This window comes from Pleurodeles waltl, chromosome 12 (genome assembly GCF_031143425.1).
Source record: "Pleurodeles waltl isolate 20211129_DDA chromosome 12, aPleWal1.hap1.20221129, whole genome shotgun sequence".
In the NCBI taxonomy this organism is placed as follows: Eukaryota; Metazoa; Chordata; class Amphibia; order Caudata; family Salamandridae; genus Pleurodeles; species Pleurodeles waltl.
The window spans coordinates 684,396,027-684,413,511 of record NC_090451.1 but is presented as its reverse complement, the minus strand read 5'-3'; the positions used below and the strand labels follow the sequence as shown (position 1 = coordinate 684,413,511).

At 44.0% G+C, this 17,485-nt stretch overlaps 1 protein-coding gene across 1 annotated transcript in view; it reads right to left on the bottom strand.

The window, feature by feature from the left end:
* Positions 1 to 17,485, bottom strand: part of DNAH2 (dynein axonemal heavy chain 2) — a 1,666,550-nt gene that overhangs the window by 143,322 nt on the left and 1,505,743 nt on the right. Inside the window, exon 77 of the mRNA XM_069218683.1 lies at positions 15,786 to 15,934. Coding sequence (XP_069074784.1) covers positions 15,786 to 15,934 — 149 coding nt within the window. The remainder of the gene's footprint in view (positions 1 to 15,785; positions 15,935 to 17,485) is intronic.

Below are 17,485 nucleotides of genomic sequence, written 5' to 3'. Positions count from 1 at the left end.
AGTTGTTTTTCTTGTAATTTTATTTGTGCTTTTGCCTTCACCCAGATCTGTTTCCGATCCACTTGTTTCCGTATTTTTAGTCTGATCCAAATCTATCTGTCCCGCGTGAAGCTGTTGTTTCAATATGTCAAATCTTTTGGCAAACGTAAGAATTCGTCCAGATTCGTAGTCTTGTGCATCTCTCAGAAACTTACTTTTTTTACGTTCCTCAACTTGATTTTCATATTTATATAATCCTTAACAGATGGAAGGATAACCATCCGACGGCTGCACCAATCCCTTGGTTAGATCCGAACCCATGAAACGGGGTCAGATACAACAATGTTGAATTGAGTTAGTTCAGATTTATTCCTTATAATGGTTACACAGAGTCCTGTGATAGAATGTCAACGCGTTTCGGCAAAAACGCCTTCTACTGGACAAATCCGGCCAAGAAACCGGCACCATATATACACAAAATAAAATCCATCATTTGTTTTCATTATATTATAGTGTGCTCCAATACAGCAGCCATCTTGGAACATACAACAACCTGAGTGTGATCAACATATCTAAACCCAGTTTTAGCACTGCAATGTTAATATGAACTACTTTCAATGGTCTAGACATTAAAACACTGTATATTCTGTATATATTTTATAAATACATAAAGCATATCCATAATATAATAAATATGGAAACTTGACAAAAAATGTATTAAGAGTTGAAAATTTGAAAATTGTGAATAATAGTTAACAATCAATAATATGTCTCATTAAGATATTAGCCTAACGTGTGACTATATCCTTATATATAGCTCTGTCATCATTGTATTATGCCAAAGTTGGCATTTTGAGGAACTTACATTGTTACACCTATTTGGCCACTGTCATCAATGTCTTCTAGTCGGCAATATATATATATATATATATATATACACATATATATCTGAAGACGGAGCTAAGTAATCAGCAAGACAGTACTAAAAAGTGTGGCGGACATTGCACACCCCACTAAAGTCAAGTCTGCAAAGCATTTAAACCAATGCCAAGTGACTAAGTAGCCCACAATTAGGATGCTAATATTATAAGCTTGAAAGAAGAGAGCAGGAGTGAAAAACAAAACCTTGCTAGTATAGAAAAAACAAGGTAACAACTTGAATCTACAAGAAGGTCAAAGTGAATTAAAGGCCAACAAACAGAAGGCCTAGAACAGGTATTCAGTATCAACACCCAAAGGTAAGTGATATCAGACACAAGAGGATCTGGCTGAAGTACGGAACGAAAGGTAAAATACATTGTCCTCTAGCGACAAACCTCCACAAAAGGGAAGTCTAAAAACTAAAAACAAGGTAGTAAAAGCTGAATCAACTACAGGAGTGGCAACCTATAGCATAGCAACAATAGTTGATTACAGGAAATAATGTCCCTGCAGGAAATAGGAGGCATTAAAATTACCAGAAGGTATAAGACAAAGCACACCTACACCCTTCAATAAACCAATGTATATGGACGTCTTCCAAAGGAAGCGAGGTACGCAGCAAGAGAGGCATATTCCCCTATGAAGTAAGGAACCCTAATGATAACGCAGAAGTGTTATAACTACCTCAGAAGGGCTAGAAATAATATGACACCCTGAGAATAGAATGAAAGGAACCAACCAGGGAGACTGTGCCTGAAGGGAGTAACCAATCCCCATTACAAACTATTCCCAAGAAGGACGGAACTATAATGTTCAGGAACAAATACATGAAACCCTCCTTGACCGGGAATCGATCTCGGCCATGGCAGTGAGAGCGCCAAATCCTAACCACTAGATCACTATTGAGTTTTGCATAAATAACCAGTTGTCCACCGTAAGATGGAAGATAGCCACCAATACAGAAGATGGCAACATGGCAGTGCCTTAAGAATACATTTGTAGACATCTTGAGGGCCTGGGTTGGTGTGGACTCTTGCATAAGAGGTACCTGTAGCAGCAAAGGTACAGGACCTTACCTCTAAACGATAAATAAGTATTGTACATCTCCTTGCAGTGAAGAGTCAGTGTAATGACAAGATCAGCGGCAAAAGAGAAGAGTGCTGCACAGACTAGGAATGTAGGCAAGATGCCACAAGAAAGAAAAACAGGCAGGATACAAGAAGGAAGGAAAGATCCCATTCCATATATAACACAGGAGGAAATGTGAACCTGTGTACCTCCAGTGCCAGAGAGACCAGTGGTAAGGATCCATCCTGCTGACGTAAAGCAAGAGCAGCTCACTAAATAAGAGCAAGGATGAATGGATGCGGGATTGCGTTACCATTTGCCCCACTGCTCCATATGGGAAAGAAGAGTCTCTCAACAGAAGTAGAACATGTATGAAAGTAACATTCTTTGCATGGTTAGCACCCACTTTTTGCCTGGTATCTGATGTAATTTTGACATAAAGTGCACTGGGTTCCTGCTAACCAGGTCCCCAGTGCCAGATCTCTTTCCCCAAAACTACACAGTTGTTTCCCCAATTGGCAAAACCTTTAGCACCCCAAGTCCCTAGTAAGTGGTACCCTTGGTACCTAGAGCATGGGGGACTAAAGAGAGTCACTAAGGGCTGTAGCACAATTTGTGCCACCCTAAGGGACCCCTCACCAAGCACTTGTCCTGCTATTTGATGGAGTTTTGTTTTGACCAATGACTTTGTGTTTCACCACTGCGCATATTAGTTGCTCAATGTTCACCAGTAGCACATGGTATGTTTTGTTCAGTTTAGCCGCCTATTGGCTTTGACATGGCATTAGCCATTACTTTCTGTATTCAGTTTAGCCGCCTATGGGCTTTGACATTGCATTAGTCTGTATTCTGCCTATTGGCTTTGACATGGCATTAGCCATTACTTTCTGTATTCAGTTTAGCCGCCTATGGGCTTTGACATTGCATTAGCCATTACATTCTGTATTCTGCCTATTGGCTTTGACACGCTGTATCCAGTCTAGCCGCCTATTGGCTTTGACATTGCATGCCTATTGACTTTGACATGATGTATCCAATTTAGCTGCCTATTGACTTTGACATGCTATTAGATATTCTGCCTATTGGCTTTGACATGATATCATATATTACATTTTGTATTCAGCTTAACTGCCTATTGGCTTTGACATGATATTATACATTACACTTTGTATTCAGCTCCGCTGCCTTTTGGCTTTGACATGATATTATACATTGCATTTTGTATTCAGCTCAGCTGCCTATGGGCTTTGACATGATATAAGACATTGTATTTTGTATTCAGCTTAGATGCCTATTGGCTTTGACATGACACTAGACATTGCATTTGATATTTAGGTTAGCTGCCTATTGCCTTTAACATGACATTGCATTTGATATTTAGGTTAGCTGCCCATTGCCTTTAACGTGGAGTTCTGTATTTTTCCAAGCTGTGTTTTTGCACCAGAGAACCAAGATGTTTTGCTCTCACAGTAGACTAGACCTGATAAGAGAGAGTACATGGGCGTCGTTTCTCTTCCCTTGAGCTTGGGAACAGGAGTAGTCTTGGAGACCTGGCCAGTCTCCAAAAGGCTTGCTCAGTTTCCCAGGTCTGGGAGGAGGGGGCACACCTTTGTAACGAATGTAACAGGCTGCAGAGAGTCAGATTCGAATCTGCCGGACCTCGTGCTGGAGCTTGGCGCAGGCTGCCAGCAATCCCGTGTGGGTAGATGAATCTCTCTTTCTCGCGGCTGACAGGGGTCCTCAGCTTGCAGACCTTAGAAAGATGAAGCTGTGAATAGTTCCCACACGGTGAAGTATTTGTTTTGCTTTGCATTCAATATCTTATAAATATAACCTGCTGTGTATATTGCAAACTGATATATTTTGTTTGATTAACGCGGACTGGAAAGCTACTAATTCGTCATTCATTCATAAACATTGTGGTTGGGGAAGAATAAAATAACAATAAAAGTCTTCTTTGACCTCAGAAGTGCATTTCTGTTGTGTTATGTTAGTGCTTAGAAACTAAATAAGAGGAAAGCACTACAATTGGTACCTGGAGTCGTGGGGTGTCGGTCATTAAGAGGTGATTAAAGGGTTTGACGAGTTAGTAGATTTCTAAGTGCACACTTTAAAGGTGTAATTGTTTTTTGTTGTTTGGAGAATTACAGAAATTGTTCTGTTTGGAGAATCACAGTAGCACGGCAGACCATGTCTGAGAATACATGTGTTGATGAACTGCCTGATGGTGCTAAGAAAAACTGTGAATTGTTTTCTGTTTGGGGAATTACAGAAGAAAATGCATGTGTAGCTAAAATGCCTGATGTTGTTTTGAGAAATAATTCCCGTTGTATATATGTAGAAAAAGTGTGTTTTGGAAGTAATGATGACAGAAAGGTCTGGATACCTTTATCTGCTTACAGAGAAATGCAGGAGAAATGTAGGAAGTTGGAACATGAAAATAGGAATTTACGTGAGCAAATTAGCCAGGATACAATAATTCAAAATAAGACTGAAAGTTATAAAAGGGCTGTTTTTGAAGAATCTTTCTTGTCCCATTCCAGTAATGAGGGGGTTAAGACAGCTCCGAGCTGCACTGAGTTTCCATGTGAGCCAGGGTTTTTGGCAGCCAAAGTGCATTCCTTAACTGATAACACAGAGGAGAGAGACCAGAATGTGATTTACGAGTTACCGTTGCAAAATGCACAAGTAAAACAGATTTTAGAGCAAGACACCCCGAGTTTCATTAGCTTGTTTGATTTTTGGAAAAAGAATAGCCCTCATTTGAGAGAAATCCTAACACTTTTGTATATGGTCACTGTGAAAAATTATATGCAGTTGCGCGCTTGTGATTTGGCAAATGAAATAATGCAGACTTTAGGTTTCTGCGCAGTGCAAGAAGGAAATACTTATGTACATTTAAATCATGAACAAGGAAAGAAAATAGTGCCCCTAGCTAGAATCATACAATGGATCTGGTACTTGCAAGACAGGGCTAGAGTACCACAGGTAAAAGAGTTACCAATGAAGTTGAATGCACCATTTGAATTCGTGTCCACTGAAGATAAAAAGCATGTTTGTTTTACTAATGATTCATTGACTGAAATGTTGTTTTCTGGCACAGTAGAAGGAACAGCGTTGTATAATGTGTGTCAGATTTTAAAGCAAGAGCTACGTGAGATGTGTCATTTTTATGCTGATTTTTGGTTCTTTGATAATGTTTTAGCCACATGGCTTGTACCTAACTGGTTCAATTACCTTGCAGATGTTAATGAGAAAAATGCAGAGAGAGAAGTGTTCACCCAGAATTCTGCCTTAGTGGGGATGGCTATGTGGGTGCCCCAGAAATGTGAAAAGGCCACTTACAGGTGGGCAGAGATGAGAGAGATGCACATTCCCCTAGATTTGATAAAAACTGTGCAGCACGCACAAAAGCAATCTGTCATGCAAGCAGTCACAGAGCAGTTGGGGAGAGGAAAGTTACCAGAACAGAAATGGCAAATTGATCAGGTTTTAGGGAGAGTGATTGCTGCAAATTACCAAGGAAAAATCGAAATTATGCTGATACCTAGAAAAGAATCTGATTCATTCATACAAATTGGAGACAGAATGGCCCAAATTGACAAAAGTGCAGTGAATGGAGGTTTGGTAAAGAATGAGTCTGCCCCAGCCCTTCTGACAGTGCAAGAAAAGGGAAGCTGTGGCGCAGCAGATAAAAACCTCAGTACTGATGTGTGGGCTGAAGCCCCAAGTGACCCTCCAGAACCTGCAGAAAATATAACAAAGGGCCCCAAAAACGTCCTGCTGATTATAAAACAGGGAAAGAAAGAGGAAGGGTGCAGTTTAAATGAAAAATGTTATTTGCAAGAAAAGTCATACTTGTTTCTTTTGCAGATCCGACCACGTTTCGCCACTGTCCCTGAGTGTGCTGTGTGGTCCCCCTTCCGGTGTGTGCGTGTGGGGTCGGGGAAGGGACCGAATCCCCAACCTGAACCTGGCTGAGTAAAGTGCCAGCACCATGGATCCATTTTGCGCAAACTGCGCCTTCAGTTCAAGTTCAACTTGTTTGCTGTGTTTTTTTTTTTTTCCCCTCTCGTATGGAACTCTGACTTTTGCTTATCTTCCAGCAAACCTTTCAAGTGGACCGTGCATCTTTACATGAGTAGAACTCATGCCACATCAAATTGCTAACACTGTTGAATTAGAGACTCATTCAGAAAAAAAAATTGCCCAGTCTTTTCTATGTAGATGTATCTGATGTGAAAGGTTATGAGATCAATGTGTTAATTCACTTCTATTGCTTTACAGGGATTGCTTTGATCATTGAAATTTGATTTGATCATAATGTTTTTTTTTGTGCTGATGTTTTTTTTGTTTGTTTGAAATATGAGATATGTGAAACAAAAATTCATTGGTCAAAGGGCGGAATGTCCTGCTATTTGATGGAGTTTTGTTTTGACCAATGACTTTGTGTTTCACCACTGCGCATATTAGTTGCTCAATGTTCACCAGTAGCACATGGTATGTTTTGTTCAGTTTAGCCGCCTATTGGCTTTGACATGGCATTAGCCATTACTTTCTGTATTCAGTTTAGCCGCCTATGGGCTTTGACATTGCATTAGTCTGTATTCTGCCTATTGGCTTTGACATGGCATTAGCCATTACTTTCTGTATTCAGTTTAGCCGCCTATGGGCTTTGACATTGCATTAGCCATTACATTCTGTATTCTGCCTATTGGCTTTGACACGCTGTATCCAGTCTAGCCGCCTATTGGCTTTGACATTGCATGCCTATTGACTTTGACATGATGTATCCAATTTAGCTGCCTATTGACTTTGACATGCTATTAGATATTCTGCCTATTGGCTTTGACATGATATCATATATTACATTTTGTATTCAGCTTAACTGCCTATTGGCTTTGACATGATATTATACATTACACTTTGTATTCAGCTCCGCTGCCTTTTGGCTTTGACATGATATTATACATTGCATTTTGTATTCAGCTCAGCTGCCTATGGGCTTTGACATGATATAAGACATTGTATTTTGTATTCAGCTTAGATGCCTATTGGCTTTGACATGACACTAGACATTGCATTTGATATTTAGGTTAGCTGCCTATTGCCTTTAACATGACATTGCATTTGATATTTAGGTTAGCTGCCCATTGCCTTTAACGTGGAGTTCTGTATTTTTCCAAGCTGTGTTTTTGCACCAGAGAACCAAGATGTTTTGCTCTCACAGTAGACTAGACCTGATAAGAGAGAGTACATGGGCGTTGTTTCTCTTCCCTTGAGCTTGGGAACAGGAGTAGTCTTGGAGACCTGGCCAGTCTCCAAAAGGCTTGCTCAGTTTCCCAGGTCTGGGAGGAGGGGGCACACCTTTGTAACGAATGTAACAGGCTGCAGAGAGTCAGATTCGAATCTGCCGGACCTCGTGCTGGAGCTTGGCGCAGGCTGCCAGCAATCCCGTGTGGGTAGATGAATCTCTCTTTCTCGCGGCTGACAGGGGTCCTCAGCTTGCAGACCTTAGAAAGATGAAGCTGTGAATAGTTCCCACACGGTGAAGTATTTGTTTTGCTTTGCATTCAATATCTTATAAATATAACCTGCTGTGTATATTGCAAACTGATATATTTTGTTTGATTAACGCGGACTGGAAAGCTACTAATTCGTCATTCATTCATAAACATTGTGGTTGGGGAAGAATAAAATAACAATAAAAGTCTTCTTTGACCTCAGAAGTGCATTTCTGTTGTGTTATGTTAGTGCTTAGAAACTAAATAAGAGGAAAGCACTACAGCACTTGACAGACTGCCATTGCAGACTGCTTGTCTTGGTGCAGACAAAAGTGAAAACATGACATGGCACACTGCCTGTGTGCCAAGTCCCCTAACATTGCATGTAATCTATGTAAGTCACCCCTCTAGCAGGCCTTACAGCCCTAAGGCAGGGTGCATTATATAACATGTGAGGGCATATCTGCATGAGCAGATATGCACCTGCTATGTCTATGTTGATTCTCAGACATAGTACATGACCAGGGATGTCATTTTAAAAACATGCTGGACACTGGTGACTACGAGTTCCCCAGTTACTGATGGCTCCATTGGAGATAGGGATGTTTGGTATCAAACATCTCATATATACCAAACATCTCATATCGGTGAACCAAAACTGATGTCAGTGTTGGATTTACCAATACATGCCCACAGAGGGCACCTTAGAGGTGCCCCCTAAAATCCTACCAACTACTAGTGTATTACCTGTCTGGTCCTAACCAGTTCAGGCACCTTAGCCATGTTTCTGATCCCCCAAGGTGAGAGCCAGTGCTCTTGGGGTCCAGAGACAAAAGACTGCACTGGGCGGGTGTGTTGACACTGCCTACAGACAGGATGGACATTGCAGGACGGGAAACTTCAAAGACCTTGCCATCTTTGTAATGAGACCCAGGTCTCTCTAAATGGCGGTGATAACCATCCGCCCTGACCTGACCCCACTTCTGGTGGCAAGACAGGCAGGAATATTAGGCAGATTAGGGGGTGTGCCCCCTTCATTCCAGTCCCACCCCTACGGTGGACAAGCTAAAGTGGACACCACTTTTTAAGTTCCCCCATCTTGGTTTGGAAGAAATTAGCCACTAGGGTCAGGGTTATGCCCACGTCCCAAAGAGAGTGGTCATAGGAAGGGTGTAGTCACAGAAAGGTGGGAAACCCATTGGCTGCCACTTGGCACTCCCTGTAATGCTCGTAAACTGAGTATTTAGGTGGCACCCCTGAACACTATTACTCAGATCCTGACAACCTAAGAAGACCAAGGTCAACCCCGCCGGCCTCTATTTAACCCTGCCCCAAAAGACGGCTCATCCTGCAGCTGTACCTCTAGAAACCTGGGACAACTGCCTTCCCTTTGAAAAAGACTAAAGTTTCCCATGAGCATCATACCTGCTCCCTAACCAACTCCAAGCAAAGGACTCTGCAACCTCCGGGACCGCAAAGACCCAACACTTGAAAACACCACTGCATCCACTGTCACTGACCAGAGTGGGAGTCGACATCTGGTGCCGGCAAGTTCCCCCCGCTGTCCAAAGTCAGAGTCCATCATGAGTTCATCCCTCCTGGACTCCTTGAAGTAGCCTGCAGCCTCTGCACGCAGGCCCCCACTCCCGCAGCCTCTGTGGTGAGAGAAACCAAACACCTAAAGCAATCACTGCACCCGTTGCCACCGGCCCAAGTTGAAGTAGACCACTGGTGTCAATGACGTCTGCTAGCTCTCCTGACCTCAAGTCCACTGTGGTTTCAACCCTCCTGGACTCCCCGATGACACCTGCAGCCTCAGACCATGTGGCCACCCAACCACGAGTGCTCCTGGACAAGTAAACCAGATGCTAAAGGACACCCCTGCATCCATTGCTCCTGGGCCTTGGAGAAGAGTACCAAAGGTGCACCTATGTCCCCGAAGCATCCCACACTTGTGACTAACCTGTTGGTTGTCCCCAACTACCCCTGCAGCCAGAGCCTGCAGCCTAAATCCACGGAGATCAACCCCTATTGAAATACATAGGGCACCCAACGTGTATCTACTTTTACCTTTGCAAACCAATTGAGGATCCACTGGACTCTCTTCACAGTGCATTTTTTAGTGTACCATATAGAGAGCCAGCTTCCTACAGAACATATCTAGAAAAAGAAGCATAAGTAATGCTCCAAAGCATAAAGCACGGAGAAATGAGAGATTCACAGTAAATAGGCTCTTGGGCAAAGTGATGAGCCATGTACAAAGGACCCAGAGAGTCTTTATTATAAGCTCCCTATAAGGAATACTAAATGTTGCCTACAGGACCTGTTGTTCCCGGTCTCCCATCCAAGTACTAATGAGGCCCGACCCTGCTTAGCTTCCTAGATCGGGCACAATGAGGGAGGTATGGCTGAAGGCTACCTTGTAAAGCTTATAAGGCATACAGTAGATGCTCTACACAGAACAGGGAACATACCATGCAGGCAGTTATCTCTTGAGCTTAAAGCCCGTCTTCAGAGAAAAAGAAAAAACCCTGTTCCATCAGACATTAAATCCACTTAGGGTCACAAAGAAAATACATCCCAGATAGCCAGAGCTATAAGCTGTCATCGACAGGCCTTAATAAAGAAGTCTAGGAGCAACACAAACCATATACTAAGAAAGTGGAATGCAAATCATGAATTCCCCCCTAGACAAGTGTAGTGTGTGTAGAATCACTGGGAGAGTAAGAATACAGTAAAGGTAAGTACATTACCCTACCCCAGAGCCCGGAAAAGCAGGAGTAAAGTACTGCAAGTTTCCTTAGGACACACTACACCTCGTGATTGGGATTCTGCAGTAACCAACCAAGTCTGCAAACGACAACTGCTGGATTCCTAGACCTGAAGACCTGCAAAAGAAGGGGACCAAGTCCAGAAGTCGAAAGAAGTTCCAGGAAGAACAGGAGCCCCTGCCAACCCAGAAGAGGGTGCAAAAGAAGAGTCCACGGTTAGTTGAAGACTGCAGAAATTCATCCTAGGAAGATACTAGCGGGTTCCTGCATGATGCAAAGGATGTCCCACAACGTGAAGATCGTTGCAGAAGTGATTTCGTGTTGGAAGTTGCCAACAAGCCTTGGCTACGGCAAAAGTGCGTTTTGCGTCAAAACAGCGCTGGATGGACCCAGGAGGGAACTGGGGGCCTCAACGCTGTGTGAGGAGAAAGAGGGGGCTCTCAGCTCTTTAGAGAGACCTCAGGATGCCAGCCAGCACCCCCGGGAGTCCCAGGACACGGGGACAAAGGAGGTGCACAATGCTGTTGATGCAGCACAACAAAGGAAGGCCCCTCGCTGCCGGAGAATAACTCAGCGAGTTGAGCGTTGCAGGATCGAGTGCTGGGGACCTGGGCCAGGCTGTGCACGAAGGAATTTTGCAAATAGTGCACAGAGGCCTCAGGAAGTGAAGAAGGTGCAGTACACAGGGGTACTGTCGCTCTTTGGGAAGGCAAGGTCTTACCTCCTTCAAATTGCGTCAGCAGGACCTCAGACAGTCTACGTCGATGATGTCCACCCTCTGTGTCCTTAGGAGCACGCTCGTCGTTGTGAGAGGAGTCAATGGTACCGGTCATTGTCTTGGAAGATGCCTGCTGGAGCAGGGGAGTGACTCCGTCACCCCACGGGAGATTTCTTCGATCCTTCTGGTTCAGGATGAAGATAGGGAGTCCCCAGAGCGTGCACACCGTGGAAACTGTTGCAGTTGCTGACTTGGAGCTGAGGTTGCAGGAGAAAAGTATCCCTTGTGGATACTTTGTTGCAGTTACAGCGGTTCCTGGAGCAGGCTGCGGTTGATTCACGGTCAGAGGATGATGAAGTTGTTGCAGAGGATTCCTGAAGGAAACTTGCAAGCAGAATTTGAAGAGAACCCACAGGAGAGACCCTAAATAGCCCTGAGAGGGGGATTGACTACCTTATCAGGAGGGGTCTCTGACATCACCTGCTGGCACTGGCCACTCAGAGGCCTCCAGAGTGTCCCCACACCTTGCAAAGCAAGATGGCTGAAGTCTGGGACACACTGGAAGAGCTCTGGGCACTACCCCTTGGGTGGTGATGGACAGGGGTGGTCACTCCCCTTTCCTTTGTCCAGTTTCGCGCCAGAGCAGGGGACAAGAGGTCCCTGAACTGGTGTAGACTGGCTTATGTAAGGGTCTGTGCCCTTCAAAGCATTTTGAGAATCTGGGGGAGGCTACCCCTCCCCAGCCCCTAACACCTATTTCCAAAGGGAGGGGTGTAACACCCTGTTCTCAGAGGAAATGCTTTTTTCTGCCTTCCTGGGACTGGGCTGCCCAGACCCCAGGAGGGCAGAACCCTGTCTGTGAGGTGGCAGCAGCTGTAGCTGCAGCACAAGCTTCAGAGAGCTGGTTTGGCAATACTGGTGGTCCATGGTGGAGCCCCCAGGATGCATGGAATTGGCTCCCCCATACCAGATTTGTAATGGGGGGGACAATTCCATGATCTTAGACATGTTACATGGCCATATTCGGAGTTACCATTGTGAAGCTACATATAGGTATTGACCGTGTAATGGCGTCCCCGCACTCACAAAGTCTGGGTAAATGGCCCTGAACTATGTGGGGGCACCTTTGCTAGTGCAAGGGTGCCCTCACACTTAGTAACTTTGCACCCAACCTTCAGCAAGTGGAGGTTAGACATACAGGTGATTTATAAGTTACTTAAGTGCAGTGAAAATGGCTGTGAAATAATGTGTGTGTTATTTCACGCAGGCTGCAATGGTAGGACTGTGCAAGGGTTTGTCTGAGCTTCCTATGGGTGGCAAAAGAAATGCTTCAGCCCATATGGATCTCCTGGAACCCCAATGCCCTGGGTACCTAGGTACCATATACTAGGGACTTATAAGGGGGGGGTCCAGTGTGCCAATTGAAATTGGTAAATGAAGTCAATAGCCTACAGTGACAAATTTAAAAGCAGAGAGAGCATAAGCACTGAGGTCCTGATTAGCAGAGTCTCAGTGACACAGTTAAGCACTACACAGACACACACATTAGGCCATAAACTATAAGCACTGGGGTCCTGACCAGCAGGATCCCAATGAGACAGGCAAAAACATACTGACATACAGGTAAAAATGGGGGTAACATGCCAAGGAAGATGGTACTTTCCTACAGTATGGGAATGGCCACCCAAAAGGCATGCGGTGTTTACCGACTGCAGCGCTCAACTGGCAGAAGAAAACATTTTCTTCCCCAAATTATCCAGTCTTTTTGATTCCCTTTTTCAGGGGGGGTGGAAGGGTAGGGAATGCGCCAGAGGAAGCCTAGATCATGAGGCTCTCAGGCGTGAGGTCTTGGGTGAGGAATTTCGGGTCTGTCGGCGCAGGCCTATGGCGGCAGGCAATCTTCCTATTCACAGGAGCCCCTGTGCTGGGTCTGGACCAAGTACCCAAAAAGATGCCTGTCAGTACCTCATTAAAGGGGAGAAGAGGTTCTGATGTGGACGACCCCGGCTGAAGCATGTCGGTTAGGATATTAGGCCTAACCTCCATAGAAGGTAGCTCAAGGTCCAAGACCTCAGCCACCCTTCTCACCACCATGGAGTATGTGGTGCTCTCCTCCGTAGCCACGGTAGGAGGAGAGAGCACCAGTGTCAGGGGAGGTGTCTAGACCACTAGCATCAGCCAAATCCTGCACCCAGTCAATATGGGGGTCAAGCTGGTATTCTAAGGGGTCCAGTGGCCCCTCTAAACTCTCCCCGTATCCATACCTGTAAGTATAAGGGTCTGGATCAACCCTGGGCCCAGGAAAGCCCACAGAGAACAGAATTGGCGTCAAGCGACATCGTTCCGGCTCTGGGTCGTCGGGTATGAGAATATGATCGACGTCGATTGTGGGCCCAACCGATGTCGGGAGCAGTGACGTTTGACCCGACGCCGGGAAAGGTCGATGTGGCCGACCGGTGTTGGGACAGATCCGAGATTGGATCCAGAGAAGCCCTCCAGAGCCGTGGCTGAAGCCGACGACTTCGAACCCGAGGGGGCCCTCACCGACCCGCCTGTGCCAGAAGGCGCTGAAGGTGGGTCAGTCTGCCCAAAAATGAGACGCATTGCCTCATAAAACTCTTTTAGCTGCGCAGGGGTGGCTCCGGCTCCCGGGAAGACGGGGAAGCACGGGGCGGACCCAGATGGAGGCTCTATGGATGGAGGTCTAGAGTGTCAGCACTCTTTCCTCGCCACATCGTCCGAGCGGCGGGGTGAAGTCAAAGAAAGTTTGTTCTTCTTTGACTTCTTTTTCTTATGACGCGAATGTACCGATGATTTCGAGGACGGAGATTGGTGGTGACTCCGCGGCCGGTCTTGAGACCTTCCTCTCGAACAAGACCGTGAGCGCCGCTGAGTTGAGTGTCAGGCCGCCATTAGCTTCAGGGACCGCTCCCTCAAAGCTTTCGAGTTCATGGCCCGACACTCAGAACACGACTTAAGGTCGTGATCGCACTCCAGGCACCAAGGACACACGAGGTGTGGAGCCGTCACCGACATCATTCAGTGACAGGAGTCGCAGGGCTTAAAACCGGTCTTGCGGGACATCCTTCAACGCATCCAAAACCTTGTCAAAATTGTTTGACAGAAAGTGACTGAGGTAGCTCCTCTCCGGATCTGCACGTAGGCTGGCACAGAAAGAAAAGAAATGACGTCAGCGTGCCTGGGTGGTGCCTATATACGACTGCGACATCATCACGGTGAACACTACGCCACTGACGCCTGCTGAGTTGACTGACGCCACGCAGAGGTACTGCTTGAAGAAAAAGTCTCCGGATTCAGTCCGATGCCTGGGGGGAATTCAAAAGGTAAGTAATCTTCAACTAGAAGTCTCTATCAGATTTTAGGAGCAGTTAGATGAGCCTTTCCCACTCTAACAAATAGTAGGGAAAGTGTTGAAGGTCAGAGGTGCTACATTTACTATTTCCATTCCAGTCCAAGCAAAGGAGAGAAAGTGCTGGATTTCAGAGCAATTAGATTTAGTATTCACACTTCACTCTAAGCAACGGCAGGGAAAGTGTTTGACTTCGGAGGAGCTAGGTTTACTATTTTGACTCCAGTCTAAGCAACAGTAGAGAAGGTGTTGGACTTCGGAGGGGTTAGATTTACTATTCCCACTCCAGTTTGACCAAAACTATGGAAGGACTTGGACAGAAGAGATACAGTACAATTTGCACTCCAATGTAGTCCATTTACATACAATTGCAGACATAATTAAAATGTATGCACAGAAATAAATACCAAATATGAATACTTATAAAAAATAAAATGAAAATAGCCAAAACGTTTTAAACTTTAAAATTATTTATCAGAACTAAAATCTAAAACTCATAAAAAAATACATACCTTTAAATACAAACTTCTTCCCTCTATTATAAACCAAAACACACTAAATCACAAAACAGTTAACATAAATAAAACTATAACATGAAATTACTATCTTAAAGACACTTATGAATCAATTGATAATTCAATTTAAAAAATAAATAATAAATGAAAACATAATTAACTACAATTTTAATATTTAAAAAAAAAAAAAAAAAAAAATAACGAATAACACCCTCTCACTGTATCCCCCCACAAACCAATAAACCACAGCTAAAGTCTAAAAGTAAATAAACATAAGACTTTTAAAAACTACTTTTATACTTAAATTTCAATTAAATAAATCAATAAATGTAGATCATTAATAACCAAATACATATTTAAGTTACATTAACAAATGAAGAATACAAAAATATATTAAGTTTAATTAACTTCCCTCCCTATTCCCCTACAAACCCAAATACCCAATAAGACTATCTAAAATACTAATTAATCTTCCACAAAAATAACAAAATGTTATACTTATATGTAAAAATAATCAATAGACACATGTACATATTGCAACATCATTTAAGTATTTAAATGTAAATAAAAAAATGATTAATTGAAAACAGACAATTTTCTTAACCTAGCTTCAAATGCAATCTGAACATTGAATGTAGCATTTAAACTGATTTTAAACCTGATTGCTACTTGTACTCATGAGCTTATCCTTCACATCTTATACTAATTTTGATTAAATGTATGTTTCTAGTTTTGTGCTTTTAAAATAATTTTACAATATATCAAGTGTCACCCTATTCAAACGTGAGGGCTGTCCATAGGTAGAATATAATCAAGAGATATACATAATTCATTTTCCAGGAGCAGTATGGTATTAGTGGGACCAGAAGGGTCATGCTGTGCAGCAGGTTTAGGGATTGAAGAAAAGGGTTTAGTTCATTCAATGCTAAAAACACTCACCGACTTCATATTGAGGACTGGTGGCTCCACAAACTTTGAACCCAAGTTGTTGATTATGAATGAAGTCACGCAGAAAGCCACTCTGTCCTGCCGTAAAGATCGGACGATGAGCATCCTCTGCATCTCATTGCAGGCATTTTCCCACTCACCTGGGGAGTAATGCATTAGATCATGTTATATAACAGAGAAAAGAAAAGGTACACTAAAAAAAGAGAAGAAATATGTTACATATCCCTAACTGTAGTTCTTCATGGAGCCACCTACTTGAATAATTTCCAGGTGAAAAGGTGGGAGCCTCTGGGCACCTTTTAAAGCAGAGCGCAATATCAGCAATAAAAAACTAACTAAAATGTATCCACTTTAGTAGCCCTTCCAGCTCATATGAAATCAGCCCAAACTCCAGCAAATGAGGTGATGTACTTTGAGCTCCCCCACCGCCTGAGGCCATCCTAGTTCAGATTTCACAACACTTATAGGAGACAGAATAACCAACCAATTAGCCTCTAAGTGGAGAGGAGGAAGAGCGGCATGTGAATCTATGAAATAATACCAATACTAGAGAAGGAAAAGTTACTACCTGTAGACAAACTTCTGCATCCTAGGTATCTTCATTGAAGCCATACATTTGGAATAATTAATGTGGCAGGAAAAAATCATGTTCAGATGTCCATAAAGTATGTGTGGTATATTTGTCTCATCAACATACAACTAACGGCTGTGACATTTGTAAGAAGATGTCAAAAGGAACTCTCAAAGATAGAGAGGCATAAGACTACGTGGCTGGATGGAAGACATGAGACAAGGACAAGAAAGGAAGAAAAAGAGGAGAATGGAAAGGTCATCTATAATTATCTCCTCTTAAAAGAAGAAAAAATCAGGTACAGACTCCCACAGCAGGAAATCTACTTCCAAAAGCTCTCCATCTTGACACCGTCCCCACCACCGTTCTCATCGACAACATAGAATAACGTCAAGGCACTCACCATCTCCTTCACAAGGTATGGTGTCATCCTGTTCGCCATCCAGGCAAGGATCATTGTCGATGAAACACTAACATCATCACCGATCAAAATCACTGTCCACAGCCAAACTCCCGACGATGCCAGAAAGCTTAACCCGCACTACCTCCCTGGTGCGGGTCACGACCAGTGGCCGACACCAGGGAGGGGGTTAATAAATCCTCGGGTGCGAGGATTTTGTAATTTTTTTTTTGTTCCCCGGGAGACACGCAAGCTCTTTTGTGTCTCCCCCCGCCCACCATCCGGCCCTTTGTGACGTCAGCGTCACTTTGTTGATTTCCCCATCGGAGCAGGAAGCGGCCTTGCGGCCGCTTCCTGTTCCAATGGGGAAAACGGCCACAAACGGCCTTCCCCACGTTCGGGAAGGCCTCGTAAGAAAGGGGAGACTCTCCCCTTTCTTACAAGGCCTTCCTGAAAGTGTTTCCTGGTCCCAGATCGCAGCACAGCTGCGATCGGGGGCCAGGAAACACCACTAGACACCAGGGATTTCACTTGAGGGGTCGGCCCCCTCGGAAAACGGGCCGGCCCCCCTCCCCCTCCCCCTCCGGGGCATATTTTTTTAAAAAAAAAAGGTAGGTGCCCCCTGGCTAAATGTTATTTTATTTTTTTTAAAGAAAAAAGGAAAAAAATATCTATATCTATATATATATATATATATATATATATATATATATATATATA